This window comes from Phyllopteryx taeniolatus, chromosome 12, assembly GCF_024500385.1.
Source record: "Phyllopteryx taeniolatus isolate TA_2022b chromosome 12, UOR_Ptae_1.2, whole genome shotgun sequence".
NCBI classification, from domain to species: Eukaryota; Metazoa; Chordata; class Actinopteri; order Syngnathiformes; family Syngnathidae; genus Phyllopteryx; species Phyllopteryx taeniolatus.
In genome coordinates this window covers 5,663,161-5,687,185 of record NC_084513.1, presented here as the reverse complement: position 1 = coordinate 5,687,185, position 24,025 = coordinate 5,663,161, and the positions used below count along the sequence as shown (strand labels likewise).

At 40.2% G+C, this 24,025-nt stretch overlaps 2 protein-coding genes across 4 annotated transcripts; both read right to left on the bottom strand.

Annotated features, from left to right (window-relative positions):
- Positions 1 to 2,030: 2,030 nt before the first annotated feature.
- On the bottom strand, positions 2,031 to 9,397 carry fev (FEV transcription factor, ETS family member). 3 transcript variants are annotated; one of them, XM_061792822.1, is made up of 4 exons: positions 9,289 to 9,397; positions 7,230 to 7,344; positions 6,161 to 6,232; positions 2,031 to 4,927 (listed from the first exon to the last, which is right to left on the bottom strand). In XM_061792822.1, the coding sequence occupies exons 2-4, from the start codon at positions 7,315 to 7,317 to the stop codon at positions 4,377 to 4,379; spliced, it is 711 nt and encodes a 236-aa protein (XP_061648806.1). In that variant the 5' UTR covers positions 7,318 to 7,344; positions 9,289 to 9,397; the 3' UTR covers positions 2,031 to 4,376. The 3 variants fall into 3 exon arrangements, with proteins under 3 accessions (XP_061648806.1, XP_061648805.1, XP_061648807.1); XM_061792821.1 differs by lacking the exon at positions 9,289 to 9,397 and having other exon boundaries at positions 7,230 to 8,214; XM_061792823.1 differs by lacking the exons at positions 7,230 to 7,344; positions 9,289 to 9,397 and adding an exon at positions 6,669 to 6,732.
- Positions 9,398 to 12,319: 2,922 nt separating this feature from the next.
- On the bottom strand, positions 12,320 to 18,792 carry cryba2b (crystallin, beta A2b). The gene is made up of 5 exons (XM_061792824.1): positions 18,637 to 18,792; positions 17,358 to 17,551; positions 14,938 to 15,079; positions 13,769 to 13,911; positions 12,320 to 12,660 (listed from the first exon to the last, which is right to left on the bottom strand). Exons 2-5 carry the CDS (start codon positions 17,513 to 17,515, stop codon positions 12,513 to 12,515), a joined length of 591 nt encoding a protein of 196 aa, XP_061648808.1. The 5' UTR covers positions 17,516 to 17,551; positions 18,637 to 18,792; the 3' UTR covers positions 12,320 to 12,512.
- Positions 18,793 to 24,025: the final 5,233 nt, after the last annotated feature.

The following is a 24,025-nucleotide window of genomic DNA, read 5'->3' as shown; positions in this document are numbered from 1 at the left end:
CCGTTGCCTGGTCAAGTTTTATGTCTTGAAGTACAAGGAAAAATCTGAGGAATGGGTGCGCTTCAGACCCCCACAGCTTGATGGCGCCAGCAAACTTTGCAACATCCGGCCACCCTCAATTCACATTGGTATCCTTGCAGTGGAAGGAAAATATCAGTTGGGGGCACTCATGCACCATTATTAATGCACCATTATTACGCTCGCTAGCTCGTGAGCTAGCGAGCCTAATAAACAGTTTACTTTCCCTTAGGTGTCTCTGTTGCGTGGATCTACACAAAGCGTATGGAACAAGGCTGTGGAGTACCGGACGGACCCAATGCCGTTCCGTGAGCCCACATGTGGCTAAAAAGAACTAGCTTAGGCGCGAGTAGCAGGCCACTTCGCATTGGAGCGACGTCGGCTCGCTGCATGAGCCACACCTGGATCACCACAACAGAGACACTGTAGCCCCAATAACACAAAACTCATCAGCGAAGATGCTTTTTTCAGATTGGAGGCTTCGACACAACTGCATGCTGTCGTGGTAAGCTATTATTACGAAGTAACTCGCAATTGCAGCGAATTGCCACAGGCAGGTGCGCAAGCTAAAAACTAAAGGGCACCCATTGCCAAAATGATTCACACAATTATAAAAAAAACAGTACTACAGTATACATTTTACTTATGTATTTATTTCTGTTCACACAATCAACACGGTCAATAAAACAACTATTAACAAAGGAGGTGAGGTATAGATAGACAGTGGATAGTAAAAGTCTACACACCCCTGTTCAAACAGCAGGGTTTTGTTTTATTTTTTTTGTTTTTTTTACAAAAATAAGACCAAGATAAATAATTTTAAAACTCAGCTTAAAAAAAAAAGATTAGTGAAGCGAAGTAAAATGTGGTTGTATAAGTGCACACACCCTCTTATAACTGGGGATGTCGCTGTGTCATGTTAATTAGGACTTGGCACACACCTGCCACCATTTAAAGTGCTTCTGGTTCAGGTTCTTGTCGATCGGTATATTGGAAAGAATAAAAGAAATAATAATAATAATGTGTCAATTACCACATTAACAGGCTTTTTCACGGCCACAAGAAGAAACAAAAACAAAAAGCATTTTTTCTCAGGAATCACGAGTCAAGTATTCCATTGTCTGTCATAATATTTCTTCTGTTCTGCCTCTTTGTGGTGTTTTCATATTTCTCCCCGTCTTGGGAGTTCACACTCTTCTTCTTCCTGTGGATCGTGAGGAAAACACCCACCATGTGTTATATGCAAAGGAGCTGATGATGAGGAGAGTTGCTTAGCAGCAACAGCATACGGGACATTAGCGGTAGAGCGTTGCAATACGGACGAGCTCGTTATTATTAACTGAACCTATAGTCAACCTTCTTAAATCCTCCGCAATTTTCTCTTTGTTTGGCTGGAGGCATTACTTTTCGCACTTAAGATGGGGAGACTGTGTGTGTGTGTGTGTGTGTGTGTGTGCGTGTTTATTAATCAAGCAGTAGTTGGTTCAGCTTACTGTAAGTGTCTGTGGGCTACCACTGCACATTTTGGGGTTAATCTGTTATTTGGAAATGCATCCAGGCTCTATAGCTGTCCTTTGAACACCTGGTTATGTAAGAGCTCTTCTGGTGATGAAGTTACAGCGCCACCACCTGGTTGCAAGATTGTCATTGCAAAACTATTCAATGCTTTGTCAGTCAGTCGTAAAAAGATTTTAAAAAATAGCATGAAATAAAAGTAGAAACACAATTTAACCAAATAAACAATTTTAATAAAAATACAAGAACATTTGAAAAAAAAAATCATCACAGCTTTTTCTGACACATATCGAATAGCTTTACAATGACAATGAGAGGAAACAAAGACGAAAAAGAAGGAAATTATTATTGTAATGTTTGATTGATAATAAAGATGAAATTTATAACAATTAAAATAAAATGAAAAAACTAAATAATTATAAAAATAAATGATTTTAAAACAAATAAAGGATAAAATTAAATTACATTTTTTTCAAAACAAAAAACAATTTTCCTGACGTGACACATTGCTTTCTTTTTCAGTAACAATAGGAAAATAAGAAAAGAGGAAAAGTCGTATTATTATATGAGTAATAAAGTAATAAAGATAAAAATAATTTAAAAATATGAATTCAAATGTACAAGTGAAAAAATAAGTAAATACATGAATAAAATCAAAACAAATAAAGAATCTAATTAAAAAGTAACATTGAAATAAAAAACTACAATAAAACATTTTTTCTGACATGCCTCGCTTTGCAATGACAATAATGGGGGTGGGGGGGAACAAGAAAAGGAAGAAAATTATTACAATTCGTATTTAATTAATAATAATCATTTGTTTTGTTGTTACTGTTGTTGTTGTTGTTGTTTTTTTACCAGCCACAACATTAGGCATACCTGCATGAAGTCTGCCAACAGTTCACAATGCTTGTATGGACAGTTATTTGTATTTTGCAGTGGTGTATTGTACTGTAATTAGTAGCGCTAGTTGTACTCATCATCATGACGCGTACCTGCATGACTTCTAGTAATTATTACATTCTGTATTAGTAAGATTCAAACACATATTAAATGACTATCAATTAATGTCAGCAGTGTAGTTCTAAACTACAGCAAACTACAACCACGTGCAGTAATAAACATACAAGTGGCGTTCAAGTGTATCGACGTACGAACGTCTTTCGACTTACGAACGGCCACGCAGTGTAAGAACGCCAGCTGAGGTCACGCCGTACTTACTGTTTCTCATTTGATCATCTCATATTTGGGGCCTACGTCCAAATTCGGGTTACGTCGCCCCAGTAGGAACGCAACTCCGTCGTAAACCGAGGACCGCTGCACGATTACATACATCAGGCGTTTACTGTCAATGATTGGCCGCACGATGGCGCCAGTAGTCTAATAATGCAGCCCAGTAAATCATCTGAATTGAATTTGCACTGATAAACATACAGATACAGGTATGAAACAAACAACAAAAATATTGTCCTTTCAGACCACCTTAGTATCTGTTCAACAAACAATCCCTTTTTGTGGACGTGATCAGTTCTGACATTAACCCTTCTGGAATCTCCCAATAAGGATTAATAAGGTATGTCTAAGTCATGCATTCGCAACTTTTCTCGACTGAAGTTGTAAACTAGGGCGTTTCTTAGTGCTTAACGAATTGGTTCGAACTCTGAGACCATCGGGGCATCATGAAGTACTTCAACGCAGACTCTTGAAAGAGGAATTTCAAAGGGCAAACGGAATTGACCTTTGATCTGCAAAATTGAGAATTTTGAATGGGCCTACATTTGAAACCCCAATTTGAGAATTGCTCACACGAAAACCAGAAATGACCAATCAGGAAATCAAATTCTTCTTTCTGTTTAAAAAAAAATAAAAAATCACAAGAAAGCAAATAACTGCAGTATAATTTGTCACCTTGAGAAATACGTTGCTTGACCTCTTTTTTTGTAAAAGTGTACAATTAAAAAGTCAATGATAATAATAATGCTAATGATTTAATTATTTTGAGGTTCTACATTTTATAATAGGAAATAAATGATTTTAATAATGAGAAGTGGTGTGAATTTTGAGTTTAATTTGACATGGTGGTCACAGTTCAGTTCTATTGCACTTTGAAGTGCGATACATTTGAATCCAATCTTCCACAGCTGTTTGTTTTTCAACATTGATGTCAATATGCGCAATGCATTTGAACTGAATCATGACGTCATTACAGGTTTTCATTTCCCTCTGGCGTTAACATTCCAAATGTGCATAATGTCATAGTGTCTTAAATGTTTTTTTTTGTTTTTTTTTTTTTTAAATCCAGTGCAGTACATTTGTTTCGCCCAGTTCAGTTGTATTGGACTTTTAAGCACAATAATTTCGCATTGAATCTTTCAACCGTATCTATCGATCTATCGATCTATCTATCTATTAAGTATTTATTTATTTTCCTATGTAAATGAGTTTTAATGTTCAAAGTGTGCATCATGTTGCAGTGACGATATGGACAGTCAATACGTTTGCATTTAACCTTCTACACGTGTTTTGATTTATGCATTTAACTGAGGTGCACTACATTTAAGTTATTGTGTGGTTTTTTTTCCCTCTCTCTTCTTGTTCATTGTTCAAACAATGCATATATGTTACAGCGGCTTCCAGGTGAAATATAGTCGAACGTCGTTTTTCAAGAATATAAAGTCGCTGCGTTTTAATGTCGGGTGAGATAAACTACGAATATTTGATTGGGATTATCCCAAATTTGACAGGGTGATGTAATGCACATGACGCGTTCTCGATTCCAAGGGTGCGCCCTTGACCTGCGTGACGTCACATCGGCGCTCGGCCTTCTCGCTCGTTGAAGGACGTCAGTTGTACTGATTATTGATGTCGATGTGGCTGGGGGACACCGTGGCGAAGGGTCCGGCGGGGGGCTGCAGGTTGTGGCGGTGGTGGTGGTGGTGGTGGTGGTGGTAGAGGGCGGCCGCCGACGGCGAGCCGGCCCAGTAGGAGAAGCCCGTGGGCCCGTGCACGGCGGGCGCCACGTGCAGGTTGAGTTTGGAAATGCCCGAGAAGGGGATGCAGGGCGAGAAGTTGCCCTGGAACTTGTAGATGGCCTGCTCCGTGCACGACGACGGCTGGCACACTTGGGCCAGGCCGTGGAAGTCGAACTTGTAGGCGTAGCGCTTGCCGTGCACTTTGGTCATGATGTTCTTGTCGTAGTAGTAGCGCAGCGCCCGGCTGAGCTTGTCGTAGTTCATGTTGGGCTTGCTCTTGCGCTCGCCCCAGCGCCGGGCCACCTCGTCCGGGTCGGTGAGCTTGAACTCGCCGTTGGTGCCCTCCCACGCGATGCACGACACGTTGCTGCCGTCCGACAGCAGCTCCAGCAGGAACTGCCACAATTGGATCTGACCGCTGCCTGCGCGAACAAACGGGAAAACGAGCACCGGGGCCATCGTGACCAACGCAAATACATGCAGAATAATCGAGAGAATCATGGGAATAGGCGTAATTGCATGATGACGATAGAAATGGGCGGTGTTATTACTTTGAGCTTCATTTATTCGCGTGTACTTGTATTTGATTGCATCTATATGCCTGAAACGCAAAACGCAAATTTGTTTTCAAATCCTCAATGAAAATCAATTCAACACATTTTATTCCTCTCCATATTCTTATACGCTTTCATTTATTGTTTTATCTTTTTTCTTTTCCATTCATTTGTTTTCTTATTCTCTGACGCCTTTTCCAAAAGCAAAATATGACCGAAAGAAAATATCAACTACGTTCTTAAAGCCTTACTTAACCTTTTACATATATATTCCATTGTATTTTCTTCTTTAAAATGTCGGAAACTTCTTTTGACTTCCTACAATGAAACGAAATGCAATTATAGTTTTCGTACTCTTATTCTTTTTCATTCTCTTGTTTTCTTAATTTCTGACACCTTTTTTTAAAAAGCAAAATAGGATTACAATGAAATATCAGATAGAATATTTTATTTGATCTTCACTTTTTACTTATATGTCATATTATATTTTATCGTTTTCAATATCGGAAACCATTATTTATCGGATTGTTTTATTTTATGTTATTTTTTTGTATTGTTACTACTATTAGTATAAGTAATAGTAATTTCTGACACCTTTTCCAATAGCAAAATGTGAGTAAACTCAAGCATAAACTTGTTTTTCACCCCATAGAAAATTGTAATAATTGTAATTGAGTCCTATTAATTTTAATATTAAGTCCATTACTGCCCCCAACCCGCTTTTGTCATTATTATCATTGTTAATCGTTTTCTGACACATTTTTCGCATACCTTTTTGCCCCTTTTTAGTAATGTTAATAATGACGGTGAACTCAAACCACATAATAATTCATAATCTGTATTATAAGACGAAGACAGCGAGTATTATCCGCATTTACTGCGACGTTATCCGTGTCCACAATAGCAAGTGTGGTACCAAAAAAATGACGAATGGCTGTTTAGGAATAAAGCGAATTGGTTGATATTTTGGAGCATATTTACAAATACGTTATATATTTTGATTTTATGCAGTACGGTATCGTATTTGTTTTTAGATCACACAATTGATTTGATTTGATTGATTGATTGATTTTTAAATTGATTTGATTTATTTTTCCTTACCTTTTTGGGCTCCCGTATTTAATGGACCCCAGGATGCTCCTTTGTTGTCTTTCAAGAGATTTTCTGTCGGATCTGAAATTTGAAAAGAAACGAAAAATGAAATATATGACATGAAGAACTTTGCACGGTCACATTCAATGCATGAGCATAAACGTGTCGACGAGGCCCGCAAAACGGGAGTAAAATCCAAAGTGTGTCGTAACTACGAGAACGGTGTTATTGATGATCAAATGTGAAACTGCTGATTTGGTCAATGTCCGAACGATGGCGAAGGCAGCAGCCTGCGCGAGTGAGGAAGACTTTTTTTTTTTTTTGGTCCGGGCGGGTTCGGCGCTGAGGAGCCTGCAGGAAACGCGTCCAGGAAAAAGGATTTCCGATTTCCGACAAAAGAGCAGACGAGTGGGGAAAAAAAAAAAAAAAAAGATTTCTTCCGCCGCCCTCGCCGCACACTCGCCCGAGCAAACGCTTCAATTTGTTCAAAGTCCTTTTGGGGGCCAACATGACGCACCTGAGAGATACATGTTGAACATGAGCTTTCCTTCGCAGTCCCTTCTCATTGTGCTCACTTGTGCACAAAAGGCTTGGATTTCATTTGGCTGGTGCAGCAGGAGGAGGAAAAAGGGGATATATATTTTTTTTTTTTTTTTTTTTTTTTTTTTTATTAAACTTTATCTCATAACTGTGATCTGGAATAAACGCGAGTGGCCAGATTGAAGTTTCCAGGCAACTGTCACTGGCCCCCCATCTCGGAGACAATATTCAGACAGCAATTTCCTCTGCTGCATTGCTTTAATTAAAAGAGCAATTTACCTCTGTCAGCCCGCCTTGCAAGGCGCCCTGCACAATAAAAAAATACAAAAAACAGGGCGATAGAAATTGGGGCCCTTATCAATCCGCCATCGCAGTTTAATAAAGTCGCCGCGTTAAGATCTGAGTTTCTATGGTGAATTGAAGTGTTTGACATGGAAACCAGTTTATGTCTTGCTTGATTTTACGCCTCTTTAGCTCTCTGCAAACACCGAAGAGCGACGACTTTATAGCTGGCGTCAGTGGCGGAGAGTATATTTACCTTGAAAAAGGGCACGCTCTGCTGGACGTGAGACAACATGGACGTTATAGGCCACATGCAAAACTCCTGCTCCTGCACGCTGCCTCATTTTTGCCTTCGACAATATACGTAGACCCTAAATGTCACAGTAGGAAGGTTTACACATGCTCCGCTTGGATTGACAAAGACAGTCAAAAAGGGGGACAGGATACTCCTAACTAACTTGATATTATTTATGAGATCAGTGGTTCCACCTTACAAAAAAAAAACACACTGAGCTCTCCGAGTGCCACCATCATGACCAACATTGAAATACAGTAGGTAGTAGGCCGACAGGTTTTAGTCTTAAAAAGTAGGTAGGAGCAAGTACCCATTCCAAGCATCAGTGCGGGCCTTACTTCAATGTACTGGGTACTCGTGAAGGCTGCCGATACCAGCCACCGATATTAAAGGCAAAACAAATCTGATGTTGAGTAAGTCATCCTCGCCACTAGTTGGCGCTACACTGCGGCGATTTGATACATCGGCGAATCATCACGCGCCAGAAAGAAAAACAAGTCGTTGTTTACAATTATCTGTCATTGTGTTAATTAAAATTGTATGTATCAAAACTACTAGTGGTATTGGTACTAAGAATCGGTGAGTACTCAAGCATTGGTCTGGGTAAAAAAAAAAAAAAAAAGAAAAGTTGTATTAAACATCCCTATAAAGTGTGTTTACTATTGTAGTAAGCTACATTACATAACATTATGCACAGTTTGAACATTAACACTGCAATAAGGACAGTTTGAACGTTTAAATGAGTGATTTCTTTCACATACCACTAGTGGGAGCCCATTTACGAAGAATCACTGCCTCAATACCATTCAGCTGTATTTAACTTAACCACAGAATCACTGTATGAGATGTAATTTACATTAGACATTCCAACATCAGATGTGATTTCAAAACAAAACAAAAAATCAAATGCAGTTCAGTAGAATGACATGCAGTATATGATGTATATAAACAAGCTGAAGGTTAAAAAAAAAAAAAAGAAAAGTTAAATACAGATGAATTGTATTGAGGCAGTGAAAAGCTATTTTTTTTTAGTTTTTGGTTGGTTTATACAGTATGTGCCCTGCGATAGGCTGGCGACCATTTCAGGGTGTACCCCGCCTCCCGCCCAAAGATAGCTGGGATAGGCTCCAGCACGCCCGCGGCCCTACTGAGGAGAAGCAGTACAGAAAATGGATGGATACATTATATTTGCAATAACAATTTAAAAATACAAAAGGTAAAACGTTACATATCTAACACACTTTATAGTTCTCATGGAAAAAGAAAACATCTGACTTGAAAATACTTAAGATAGATGGATAACTCGTTTTGAAATCAGAAGTCAAGGATAATGGTTTGTTCAAGTAACTGTAAAAGGGGTTTGGAGGCAAAACATGCTTACAATAGTTCATTACTATTTATTCCATATGAATATTATACAAACATTTTGAACAGATTTTAGCAAGAATCATGGAGGTTGACACACATGATTTGCTTTCGCGGGCCACATAAATTGATGCGGCGGGCCGGATCTGGCCCCCAGGCCTTGAGTTTGACACCACAACTCTAGAAGAACACACACACACACGCAAATGTCATTTAAAAAGTGTTCTGCAACTCATTTATCAAGTAATGACAGAGCAAACATTCATTCAACATTAATGTTATTGTACAAACAGCCATTGTGTTTTTCTCCTCGTACTATAAAGGCCACGCAAGCCTGCCCAGAGGGGAGGATGGATTTGACCCCCGACCCCCAGTCCGGGATGGTGTGTTCTCGGTGGGGCTGAAGGGTGTCTCTGGCATCCCAGACTTGCTTTAGCTGCCTGTGTCCAAGTACACGTCGCAGGCAACTTAAAACAAGCCTCGGAGGCTGGACCGCATCCACTTGTGATGTGATGACGTTCCACTCCACCAAGAAATCCACTCACACAATTCTGCTCCACGAGAGAGAAGCCAGAGTTAACATGAGAGTAGCTCCTGAGTCCTTGGACAAACACTGCAGCTCCCGTTAGTGCCGTGTCCGTCCAAGTGAACTTACCTTCAGCGCTTTGTGGTCCAAGTGGCAACTGTACGACAACGAGTGAGCAGCGTCAGTCCTCGCCGTGCTACGCTGGAGCTGCTTTAATCCGACTGCAGAGGAATGTATATTTGAGAAAGGTGTGCACTGTGCACACAGTTACACATTTATTAAAATATCCTGTTTTTTTTGGGTGTGGGACTGTGAGTTGATGCAGGCTTGTGGGTGTGTAAGGACTTGCGTGTCCTGGACAGCGGGAGGGGTGTGTATGTGGGAGACAAACACACTCCAGGATCCAAGCGTATGACTGTAATTGTACATTAGAATAGTCAAATAAAGCCTAAATTTTCCATTCCAGTTTCCATTCTCAACTAATGTTGAACGATTGGTTCATATAACTACAAAAAGTTCCTTTGGTGTCCTCGTTGGAATCATTCAGTCGTCATGCAACTGTAGCAGGATAATGAAACTCTGAGGTCTTATACCAATATAATGATAAGTTGTGAAATGTGTGTTTTTATGCATAGGATTGATGTGATTTTGGCATGTCCCACACATGGCTCGTGGCACGTGTGTGTAATAAGTGGTTAAATGATCAAACTACATCAAAAAAGGTTTGACATAGTTTTACTGTTCACAAGTCATGTCATTTTGATCATGCATATTCTATTGTCGTAGTCATATTGAACATTTTGCACATGTCCCTGAAACTAATTTGCCATTGCACATCACAGACCTGATCAGGAAGGAGGAAAAATGCTCAAAATTTGGCCCAATTAAATATATGCCCAAATTATATGACCAATTATATATATATATATAGTGGCTGACTTACCATCAGGCAAACACAGGCAAATGCATTGGGCCTGAGATTTCCAGGGGCCCCCGAACATCTCATCAAATGGATTAATAAAGCTCTTCTTCTGCAATTGAAAACAATTTTTATTGTTTTAAGTGTTAATTCAAATGCTTAAAAAGACTTTAATATGCGTAATCTATCATGATTGTTTCTAGTGCATCCCCTTCTCTTCTCATGCAATGGACCAGTCCATCTTCTTACTGCGCAAGTGCAGACTTGATTCAGGAAGAGGGTCGCAAAACCGACCTGTTGGCGCGTGGGTGACATGAGTTTCATCACCAAGATGGGAGGGGTTCAAATGGTACAACAATATTAAATGTTGATGAATGTTCTTACCAATTAAGTGTTGAGATGATTCACTTGTTAGATATTAAGGCTCAAAACGGATTTTAAAGTCTTCATCAAGCTCAGGAAATAGGAGAATTTTCTCAAATGCACACTTTCTAGTTGATGACAAGCATTAATATTCCAAATCTTTGCAGTACACGGATGTGGAGGGCCCCTTGAGTGGGGTCGCTTCGGGCCCCAAAATGACGAAACATGCCCCCGTGTAAGTTTAAGATTATCCAAGAGTATCTAATATTCTGATACGGACAACCTGCTAACTTCACACTCCAGTATTACACTGTGGGCAAAGATTATGGATGCATCCTTCAGAAGCCAATCCACGTCAACTAATGAGGAGTCATTAGCATGTAAATTAAAATGACCGCAGCACAAACAACAGGCTGCAAAACAAAGGAGACAAAAGAATCCATTTGGCTTCTCGCTTCAATAGCAACTCTTTCACAAGAGCTACCACGAGAGTTAACGTCATAAATATGAATGATTGAATATTTATTCCTCTTTTGTTATTTCATTTTACCTAATCGTATCATAACCCATAGTTGATCCTCCTCTTACACTACATACCCAAACACAACTACTGTAACGCAAAGCAAGTCAAATATACAATCTAACCACAATGGTTTGTTTAGTGACCAAAGAAGTGGATAATACACATGAAGAAGTTGGTGAACTCGTTATTATTAATCATGGGGCAAATTATCATCAGTGCCAGTAGGAACAAGTCTTCATAAAAAAAAAGAGACAGCTGTTTTAGCACTAAAAATATATATTTAATATTGCTGCAAGCCACTGTAACATGATGCACAGTTTGAACATTAACATTCTGCTTTAATATAGGGGGAAAAAACTGTATTTAAATAATGATTCAATTAAAATGCATTGCAGATAAATTGAATAATTTTTTTACCTGAGTAAATGTTTAAAAACATGCTGTTCTTAAAGATTAAATGCAAATGTATTGAACTTCAAAGTTAAATACAACTGAACTGTGCTAAGCAAATTTACAATACTGGATTAAAAAAATAAATAAAAATCAAGCCACTAACATTATGCACAGTTTGAACATTTAATTTAGTGATTCGTTCACTTACCACTAGAGGAAACAAGCTTATCACTGGTGGTACTACTACCACACTGAGAATCACTGATACAACGGACGACCGCTACCCCCTATTAGTCCGTTAAATCGAGGAGATGGTCACTACTCCTCAGTAAACTGCAGTAATAGCAGTCATTTTATGCAGAGAATAAAGAATATAGGCCTGTGACGATTGTTATATTGTCTGTATACATGTGTTGCTCCAAGGTTTGTGTTAAAATATCAATTGCTTAATGGATGATAACACGTTTCGTTAGTCCTTCTATGGCATTTTACTTTTTTTTTTGTTTAGCATTAAGCTAAACGGACTTTCCTAAGGCAAAGCTATGTGATTGTTTTGGCGACACAACGTGTAATTCCACTAAATACATCGTTGCTGTTGCATAATTATAATTTATCGCATCAGTGTCAGCTGGTGGACGTCTCTAAATAAATATTGAACAATCCATCTGTGTTGTGATGTGTGTGGGCTCCTTCGGTTGTATTTAACTTTTTTTAATTTCTAAGAATTGTTTTTAAACATTTATTTTGGTCAGTTTTTAATTAACTTTCATATGCCATTCAATCATTAAGTTCAAAACATGTCCAGACTTGAGCGCAGTGTTAATGTTTAACTGTGCATACTGTGATGTACAATATACAACTATAACAAAGCTAGCTAGCTAGGCATGCATGTACCATAGGTGTTATACATACTGTGTATGTGATCACTTTAAATGTCAAAGGAACATTTTAGACCACCCTAATTGTGAAGAAAAGCCTTTATTTCCTATTTCCATAAACATGCTGGAGCATAGCAAAAGGAGTTAGGCACTCAGATATCCATACGTGTCGAGCCACAGTGAGATAGAAAGACTGAGTCCGTCTACTGTTCCGTGTCGGTGGTCAGTCCAGGTCGGAGATGAAGAAAGTAGTCAGTTTTTCGGGGCTGGGTCAAGCCTAGTGCTGGATCCTCCGGATGGACTGCACCTGGTTGGTGTGAGCCTGGGTGCTGTACTCGTTGTAGTTTCTGTATTCACCTTGGTGTCTGTCTCGCTCCAGGATGTACTGGTAGCCTCGGTAACCGGGGAACTGGTACGCCACCCAGCTGTGTGGGGAGAGAGCCACACACAAGTCACAAGTTTTCATTATGTACTATGAATGCTAGAATAGTTGATGTACAAGAAAATGTAAAGCTAAAATAAATTAATCCCTGGCACTTGGATTAGGGTTTGGGCTGTGCCCTTCTAGATCCAACAGATAAAAAACCTGTTAGAGTACTAATTCAATGACCGTATTTTCGCGACCATAAGGCGCACCGTATTATTGGGCGCAGGCATGGTAAAACATACGCTAGCTTAAAACGTGCGGTAGCATGCATGCACGCTAAAGCATAGGCCCCGTTGAGCGTATCGCTACCGTGGTGGTCCCCTTCTTCTCTACAGTGTGGTGCACCTCGTCCATGTTGGTGATGTGGTTGGGCTGGATGTGTTTGTCGGCAATCTTTTTACTGCAGTAAGAGCGGAAGATGGCCAACCTTTCCTTGTTACTGCGCCACGGTAGTCATTGATGGATAGATGGCGCCGTTTCATAAAACGAAAGCACCAAGACGGGCCTCCTTGAAAATGTTCGATTTTCATTTCTTCTGCAAGCGTTATTGCCCTCCGTCGAATGGCGACTGTTCTTTCCTCATTAATCCATTGCTCGAGTTGGTCTTCCAACTCGGGCCTCCCTCGCCTTGTTTCCGAGGAAACTCAGCTTGGTCTTCTTGACTTGGCGAAGCTCGTTTTCCTGCTTCCTCCACTTGCGAACCATGGATTCGTTGATCTTGAATTCTCTCGCGGCTGCTCGATTCCCATGTTCCTCCGCGTAACTGATAGCTTGCAGTTTAAACTGTGCTTCGTAAGCGTGTCTCTTCGTAGGTGACATTTTCGGGGGTCTTTGGCCAAACCGGGGTGGTCTCGAACGTAACCCCCGCGATAAACGAGGGATTACTCTACTGATACTAGTGACTGATTTTTTTTTTCTTGTACAAGACTAATTCCAAGTGTGACCTGCCTAAAGAGGTTTGAGACAAAATAGGGAGCCCAACAGAGATCAAGAGATTAGTACCTCAGTACAGCTCTGGATATTTGAACAAAATGTCACGAAATAGGGAAAGGAAAAGCAAAATACTAACAAGGTTTAAGGCTGCAAAAGAGTTGAAGATAACTTACGCTCCGGAGTTCACTTTGATAGAAGGCACCTCTTTGGTTAACCAGCCCATGGCCTGTAGAGACGGGTAGTCGTCGCACATCTCAAACTTACGGCCCTGGAAGTCCTCGCTCTCGTACAGAGTCACCTTGCTGTCACTGTGGTTCTGCGAGAGACGACATTTGGAGCACAGGCCAGTCATGATCACCGACGTAACATGAATTCATCTACAGCAGTAGCACTACTGGTACGTGGGCTCCTTCAGCTGTTATGCCAAAGAGTCGCCTTCTAACTACAGTTCACTTGTACAGTGGTGCTGTGAGATATAAGTGACCCAACTTATGAGTTTTTTCAAGATACGAACCTTCGTTAGGGTGTTTTTTTATTTTTGGTTCTGTTTTGTTATTTTTGCTTTGACTTCGAAGCAAAATTTTGAGATACAAGCACTAAATGAACATCAAGCAGCATTTTGGCAGATGGTAAACAATTCTTGCCAAATAAAGAGACTTCAAGCTGTTTATTGCCACTTCCAGTTGAAGTCTACTGTCCAACGAAACCTAAAACAAATGGAATTACACTTTGCGTATTTAAAAACCACAAGATAGGCTTAATAACATCCATTTAGCTTAATGCTAATAAACGTGCAAAACACTGTAGACGGACTAATCGAATGTAACCCTTAACTAAAGCAATGGAAATTTGAACACAAACCGTGGAGCAAAACATGTAGACACATGATATAACAGCACTCACAGGCATATATTATTTATCCTCTGCATAAAACGACTAATATTACTGCAACTTACTGAGTCAGTTGTGAAACTCTTTTTCATATGTGTCGCTACGTAAGTATTATACTCCCCCCATGTGGCCAAGGCGCGCACACCAGAAGAAGCACCACAATGTCCATTGAGTTCAAGCAAAAAAAAAAAAAAAAATTCAAATTTATTTAACTTATTGATTGTTATTACTCAAGACGTTTTTTGTGTTTGTTTGTTTGTTTGTTTGTTTTAATGTGCCCATATTTAAGTGCAGTGTTAATGTTCAAACTGAGCATCATCTTACAGTGGTCTTACAATCAAATGAAACTTCAAGGTAGCTGTTTGTATGGGTCAGTCAAATGTACAAATTCAGCCAGCGTATTGGACCTCAAACTGGTCAAGAAACGTGTCAGAAGAATACCGGAACTTACAGCACACTTGATGGGTCTGAAGGAAAGAATGTGCTCGGTTCTGTAGCTGCTGTTTCCGCTCCAGGCCTCGTAGCGAGGGTAGTCGCCCTTCTCCAGGATAAACTGCTGCCCCTGGAACTCGGGGTACTCGTAACCCACCCAGCTTCGGAGAGGAGCGAGAAATGACGGATGGCTGTTAGAATGCAACTTTACATTTCGTTCAACAATACGGCCGCGTGCCCGGCAGCGCACACAATAGCCTCTAATGAACATGGCAATGCAGCTGCTTCTTGTGAAAGAAAGCACAAAGCAAACAGTTAATACGGCTGCAGCTGAAGCCGTGTTATCTGATCAGCAGTCAGTCTGCCACGATGGCTCGGAGCCGGCAGATGCACACGGCCGGCCGACTCATATCGCAATCGGGTCACGCTTGATGCATGCTAACCGGCAGTGCAATAACACACCGTCACTGATGTGCTTTTTTTTAATAAGACGTATTGCTGCGAGAATTGAATACATAGGTCATTTTCATATAATTTGGCCAATAACGGCCCACTGATTTTTCTTTTGAAAATAAATGCGTTTTACTCAATTATTGGTAGTTGCTATCCATCAAAGGTCAAAATTGTTTCTAACATTATTCGAGAGTAATTAAACATTGTCAAATGTTTTAATGCCATTAGGCATCCGAAGTGTAGTTTCATGATTTGCAACATGTTATCTGAAGAAACTAAAACAAATGCTTTTTAGTGTCTTCAGAGTTCTTTTCTTTGGTTCTTTTATACAAACCATCCATCTTTGTCACTCCAGCTGTCTTTAGCGTTAACGCTACAGGATCTGTGAGCCGAAGTGCCAGAATGAGGCAGCCATTTTGAATTCACAGAATAGTAGACAGCAAAATAAAGGGTGTTATTTCTGAGAAATGAATGAATGTGTATGAATTTGTGAACGTGTCGGAACTATTGCATGTCTTTACCGTTGTTACGAGTGTAAAAAGACAACAGTGTAATGGGTGTAATGAGTCATTAGAATCATTCAGGCACTTGTATCTGCAGAGTTTAACGGGCAACACGTAAATTGTGCAACCCATGCGATTTTTATGAAGCTGTTTATGTCTTTACCGTCATGCACTTTTGTCTTTACCATTATAAAAAGAAGTGTATTTCAATGGGCCACCACCATTAAGATCTGTCAATAAGGAGTGCCTTTACTATGAATGCCTAAAATTATCAATAACTTTTTAAAATGTTAAACTTTAAGCGTGGCTGTTTCAGCATGGGAGACATTTACCCAAATACAAACAAGGGGGCATTAAAAAAAAAAAAAAAAAAAGCTAAATTTTGATGTATTTATTTTTTTACCATTGTCTTATCATTATTGATCAAATTAAATGAAAATGACCCATGTAATGGTGAGTGAGGTAAATAGTATCGTCTCTCTGACATGTGGGCCATTTCCGGCCCACCACTTCATTTAAGGTGGCCCACTAAAGCAAAATCATGTGCATCTACTTGACATTTCTTACTCAAATCTTCTCCCAAATGGCAAATTGTCTTCACTTTTAAAAATATTGCAATCTTGCAAGCATTTTTACAAACAGTGAATATAAAAAGTCAACACACCCCTGTTCAAATGCCAGGCTTTTTATGTAAAAAAATTAGACATTTCCCACCATTTATGTGACTTTTAACTTGTTTTAAAAATCAATCGAAATCAAAGTCTTATTACTGAGATGTGGAGATGTTCAGAATTAATCAATCACATTCAAACGCATGTTCAATGGGAATCATCACACATCTGCAGCACACAAGTGCCTCTGATTAACCCCACATAAATTTCAGCTGTTCTAGTAAGCTTTTCATGACAGTTTTCTTTCTTCCTTTTTTTGTTTCTAGCTGTAGGTTGTGTGCTAACACTGATGGCTATTTTGGACTGTTCATAATTCCCTTTTGTCTGAGGGGCCAGTTCCAACTAAAGAAAAACAGCCCCCAATGAAGTTTAGATGTTCTAGTCGGCTTTTGCTGACATTATTTTTGCTTTCTGGCAGAAGCCGGAAGTTTTTGGGCGAACACTGACTGCTATTTGGAACTGTTCGTAATTCCTTCCTTCTTGACTAAGGACCAAATTCCATCTGAAGAAAAACAGAGCCGAACCGTGACGCTACCGCCACCCTGCTTTGCTGTAGATGGTATGGTATGGTGTTCTTTTGGTGATAAGCAGTCAAACATTTGTAGTTCTGGCCAAAATGTTCAAACCTGGTTTCATCAGACCACAACAAAATTTCACAAACACACGTAAAATGTATTGCGATTCAAAGAAAATAAGTTTGAACTGTCCTCAAAAACCTGACATTTGAACAGGGATGTGTGGATGTTTCATATCCACTGTATAATGTTACGATCTTACAGATAACTCCCAAGGAGGTCCACTACTGTACTTACGGTCCGTTCTCGACCTTGATGGAGCGGATTTTGTTGAAGCCTCTCTCCATGATGTTCTGGCACTCGAGCAGGAACTCGCAGCGCTTTCCCTGGAAGTTCTCCTCCTCCCACATGGTGATCTTGAACTGGCCCATCTGCTCCAACTGTTGAGTGTTCATGGCTGCTGCTGCTGCTGCTGCCTTCGCGTTGACTCTCTGAGCAAACGACCACGGATGAGAATTAAATGGATGCATTGAATTGATTAACCCCCTGTTACATTTGGTACACTAAAAATGTCTTTTGCATTAAAAATTAAGGAAATTCAAAAAATATATGTTTGAAATATAAATAATGAAATCTATTTATCTAGATTTGTATCATTTTTTGCCTCACTTTTTTTTTACACTTTTAAAAGGATCTATTTGATCCTCTGCATGCTTAATCATCCATCCATCCATCCATTTTCTGAGCCGCTTCTCCTCACTAGGGTCGCGGGCGTGCTGGAGCCTATCCCAGCTGTCATCGGGCAGGAGGCGGGGTACACCCTGGACTGGTTGCCAGCCAATCGCAGGGCACATAGGAACAAACAACCATTCGCACTCACAGTCATGCCTACGGGCAATTTAGAGTCTCCAATTATGTGGGAGGAAACCGGAGTGCCCGGAGAAAACCCACGCAGGCACGGGGAGAACATGCAAACTCCACACAGGCGGGGACGGGGATTGAACCCCGCACCTCAGAACTGTGAGGCTGACGCTCTAACCAGTCGCCTTAACCGTGCCGCCTGCTTAATCATTCAAATGTAATTTTAAAAATATATTTTAAAATATGTATAACAACAAAGACGTTTTATCCTAAGATTTTTTCCCCCTTTTTTTTTTTTACACTTTTAAACAGGTCAATTTGACCTGCGAAAAGGGATGAACTCCTTGTCCTGAATGGATGGAACTTGCTCATAGGGAAAGATGCTCAGGATTAGGAAATTTAGCTGTGTGTGGATGACATGATTCGTCAGATGGAATATTTTTGTTATATTAGAAAATCATAACTATCATTAGAAAAAGAAATCATATTTTTGCCCAAAAATCAGGTGACTATAGCCCCAAATATTTTTTCTCTTCCACATAATTGCACTGTCTAGCTGTATATCTGTATGACATGCAAATGCTACAATAAACAATATTGCAAAATTACATTCGCATTTTTGACTATGAACTCCAGCATTATTCCCAAAAGCGTTCACATAGCTTGACCCCTGACCTCACTTCTCTAGCTTCGCCTAATATATTGACATACTTACAGACAGAACTGACGTGGGACAGATCCAGTACAATCAGTGACGACGTAGGGACCCTCGCTTGAGCTTTTATGGGGTTGGGCCCCCCCACCCCCCGGACTGTGAGCCGGGCATCCTTGCACACTCAGCAGCCCGAGCGGGCCTTGCGAGTGAAAGGGCAGCATTAGCCCCGAGCTTTGTGGAGGCTTCACGGCGCCATTGTCCTCAGAGGCCACAACGGACTTAGTCATCACTATGGCAGCCGTGGCCGGTATCAGCCTGACAACAGTAACGCACTGACGTGACACTTTGATTGCTGGGCAAGGATAATAGATACATTCTGGGAGATGATCCTCTCTGGATTTTTCTCTGTCACACACACACACACACGCACACACGCACACACACACGAATACGGAGGACTCTGGCGGTAACAGTGTTGGAGAGTCGGTAATTACTTGTAATGAGATTAGGTAATTTAATTACAAAGCGTACAAAATTGTAAGCCATTCAGCTGTAGTCTCAAACATGACATACTTTTCCAAATATGACCTTGAAGCGCCACCTTGTGGTAAAATCTATTAGTTTGGCTGAGATTTTAAAAAGGTTAGACATTAAATTAACATTGGCTTTTGAACAGTTTCATCTAATTTTGGATTTCAAATGTAATCTTATGTAATTAGTGCTATTACTCTGAGAATGTAATTGAAATCGTTTCCAACAGGGTAACTTGTAATTGTAACAACTATATTTCCAAAGTCTGAAGGTACTAAGAAGAGCACTAGTTCTCAAACTTTGTAGAGCAAAGACATATTTTACACACAAAAAAAAAAAAAAAACTCACAGGACACCACCAAACAAAAATGTCACATAAAGGGGTGCACATGTTAATTATGTACCTTCTGCTATCTAGTGGGGGGGAAAATGTTTATTGTTCCTCTTGTTCCCATAGAGTGGTGCCTTGAGATACGAGTTGAATTTGTTCTTTGACCATATTCGTAACTCAAAACACCCGTATCTCAAATCGTCGTTCCCCATTGAAATGAGAGAAATGTCACAAATCTACTCCAATCTCCCCCAAAAAAGAAAACATTTTGCAATGTGTTGTTTTTATTGAGAAAAATAGCCCTTTATAATGTACTTTCTAAAAACACAGTAATGGCATAATTAGAAAGAACAAACTCGTTTTTATCACACTTTTAGTTTCAATTCAGTCCAAATTGTGCTGCTCATTCTTCCTTTGCCACCTGGGAACAGTATAAGGGCCAAGTCATACTTACTTTACACTTATGTTCCTGCCTGCATGCACCAGCCAATCAAATTCTTGCTGGGCGTTTCCCGCCTAGATCCCAATGAGTCAATTATGGTCGTTCTTCGACGATGACAAAGAATACAGTTATATTGTCTGTGTACATGTGTTGGTACACCGTTTGTAGACAAATACCCATTGCGGCGGAACAAGGGGTACCACTCTTTGGCTTACCTTTGATGTGCCCCTTTTTCTCCTTTTATCACATGTTTTCCCGGCCCTTATTTATTGCACTGGGTGGTCCCTGTCTGAGAAAATGTTGCTTATCAGTAGCATAATTACATGTAGCAACCCATCAAAGACTAACGTGGAACAGTATGCATTTGAGCATACTCTATGTTGGAAGTGCCCCTTTCGCACTGTGCCCACCCTAAACACACACACACACGCACGCACGCACACACGCACACACAGACTCCACGCATTCTTCTGCCGTCTCTGGATTAAAGTGTTATAAAAAATGCACATAGCTGCTCATCATTGCCTATGTTAGCATTAGCATTAAGCTAGCAAACGAAGAAACAACTTTGTCGTCATGAACATGCATGCACATGAAATTTGTTCTCTGCATTTTACCCATCACAGTGAATACACACACTTGTTAGGGGAACACTTTGGAGCAGGGGGCCGCTGAAGCTGCCTGGGGAGCAGTTCAGGGTTTCAGTGTCTTGCTCAAGAGCACCACAGAGACTTTGAGAATCACTGTCCTAGAGCAGCCCTGCGATTGGCTGTCGACCAATTTAGGGTGTACCCCGTGTCTCGTCCAGAGTCAGCTGGGATAGGTTCCAGCACGGCCGCGACCCTAGTGAGGATAAGCGTTACGAAAAATGGATGGCTGGATAGTACGAGTACCAGCAGTGGTTTGCGGCTCCCTCCAGTGGTATGTGACAGAATCACTGAATTCAATGTTCAAACTGGATATAATGTACTGTTTATCCTCACCAGGGTCGCGGCCGTGCTGGAGCCTATCCCAGCTATCTTCGGGCGAGTGGCGAGGTACACTCTGAACTGGTCGCCAGCCAATCGCAGTCATATCATCACCAAAAAAAAAAAAAAAAAAAAGTTGAGTTAATACCAGTCAGAAAAATATTGATTTATATCAACAAAGATGAAAATCCTAAGAGAAAGACATGCAATGAAACTATGACACTGGCTGCAGCACAGTGATGCATTTGGTTAGCACATCTGCCTCACAGACAAGAGATCTGGGTTTGAATCGCCAAACATCTCCATACTGGGCTTTCCTTCCACATTCCAAACAAACAAAAAAACATTCATGTTAGGTTCAATGAAGACTAAATTGTCCAGAGGTGTGAATTTGGGAGTTAATCGGAGTGAATGGTTGGCTCTCCGAAACGCTTTTTCTTTTACTAGTGTGACACCTAGTGGTCAGATTTATATTGCAGTCAAAGTGGACACGAGGGCTTGGGAATGTGTGTGTGTGTGCGTGTGCGTGTGTGTTTGCGTGTGCGCGCGCGCGTGTGTGTGTGTGTGTGTGTGTGTGTGTGTGTGTGTCAGAGAGCAGCACCTTTGTAAGCCATCCATTGTTGTTGGGCGTGTTTGTGTGTGTGGAGCAGGTGAGGGTGAGGCAGGTGAAGCTTATGAGGACGCAGATGTCACACGCTTGTTGGCTTCCAAAGCCTGAAGCACTGAAGGGTCTCACAACACCTCATGCGACATGATTAATCACTAATTGCTACACAATGACCACTTCCACACTGTCATAGGATTCAGTATTCACATTCGCACAGTTCTGCTTTTCATCCACAATTGTGCTACTGGCAGACAGGCATTCATTGTATTGTCATTGAACATGAGAAGAAAGCATATTGCATGGAGTTTTTTTTTATTATTCGATATGGGCGCCAGCACGAGTTACCAGTTTCTCAAGCCGCCTGGGAAACGCATTGACTGATTTCACAAGGAACTCTCTTGGGAAGGAACACAGAACTTCTCGTATTCGCCCTTCAAGTTCTTCCAAAGTCGTTGGTTTGGTAGACTAGACTTTCCCCTTTAATCATGGAATTTTAAAATAGGGAGTTACTATATGCGTGTGTGCGTGTGTGTGTGTCTGTACACAGCGGCAGTATTAAATAAGTATTTAACACGTCACCATCTTTCCCACTAAATATATTTCCCAAGGTGCTATTTCACTTTCATTACTGGGAGAACATGTGTAATGAAATTACACTTGCTTTTGGGAAATGTCCATGATTACATTTTTTGTCACATTTGAAAAATAGCTGCAAAAGCTCCCCCATATCCTTCCAAAGCCGATGCTTGTGATTAGCTCTCTGTGGTCATGTCAGATGAGACATATTTCTGAATATGACGTTGAAGCGCCACCTTGTGGTGCAATCTATTATTTTGCCTGAGCTTTTGAAACGGTTGACTCATAGCTACACATTTGAACACATCAAAGAACATTGACTTTTAAACAGTTTATAATTTGGGATTCATCTTGGTGGTCATACGAAGCGATATTGTCTAAATTGTGCACATTTGTCATTAGGTCAACATGATATGATATGGTGGTTTTCCACGTTGTACACATTTAATGTAACGAACACATTTTTTATTATGTATTTACATTTCATCATGTTTTATTGTCACTTTATTATTTGTGTAAAGAACAAATATGTGGTTAATAACAAAACAATGATTGATGGTTTGAATTCACTCTTTTGAGGAAACATCCGAGGGGTCTTGCTTTTGCATTCATTCAAAATTAAGAAAAGTAATCCAAATGTAATCAAATTGAATTAGTTAATTTACATTGGGAAATTAATTGAAATAGTTCCACTGCTATTGCATTTTCACCAGGGTAACTTGTAATTGTAACCAACAAAGTGCTATTTCCAACAATGGCGACCGAGCCTACCGCTCACGTCAACACACTCATTTTCCTGTTAAATCCGCCGCAGTGGATTTGCATGCAGTGAGCACTCTACTTCCCGTCCGTCTCTGCTGTTGCTGTTCTACTGTGTTTTGAAACATTATCTTTCCCTACAACACGCTAACATTCGTCTGTTATGATGTCATTCAAGAACTCAACTTCGACAACTATTATGTGACTTGTGCTTGAAGCTGTATTGTGTGAGTGAGCTCTTGTTTCCAAATCAACATGAACGCAACTATTTGAATAGTCAGTGAATGCACCTGCACACACATTCGAGAGTGTTTGCATACACACACACACACACACACACACGTGACTTTGTGTCCCAGCACTGAATGCCCTTCTTCAGGTGGAAGGTTGCCATGGCAACTAATCCAGGTAAGGATGATGTGAGCAGGACATCTGCTCCCTACGACCCGCACTGACATCCGAGCGTGGACGTCCCCCAAAGCAGCTGGAAAACGACCCTTTTTTTGTGCGAGGGTGCATCATTTATTATTATAAACAGAATATAATGTAGTATTGAATTGTGTTGACAGGCGCATTCGTACACACACACACACACACACACACACACAAAATGTAAAATGTCAGTGCAGTGTGCAAACACACACACATGAGAAAGGAGCACACCCAGTGACCCAGTGGCATTAATACTGTATTTGCAAACATTCACAATAGTAACCATTCAAACAGTGTGTTGCGTTTGTCTTTTTAGTATTTATCGAGTCACGAATCGTCGTTGGTGACTTTAGTGACATCAAGTAGTGCAAATGTGGGTTTTTTTTACAGTCGCCCCGCAAAGACAAAAACACTGTTTTTTCATTAAATATGCTGAAACCCAATAATATAAGCCCTTGATAATAAAATACAATGATACACTCATCATCCCTAATACTAATAATTCTAATACTACTGATACTAAAACCAATACTGTACTATTAATACTAATTCAACTAATGCCACTAATGCTATTACTACGCTAATGCTAATTCAATACTAATTCTTCTCATACTACTGCTACGGCTACTAATAATGCAGTACTCATAATACTGATGCAGCACAACTAAGAACACAAATAATACTAAAACGAAAAATAATGCTAACAATACTACTAATTATACTATGATACTAATGCTACTAATAGTGATTCCAATAATTCATTCAAAGCTATTACTATTATTACTGTTATATATTACTATTAT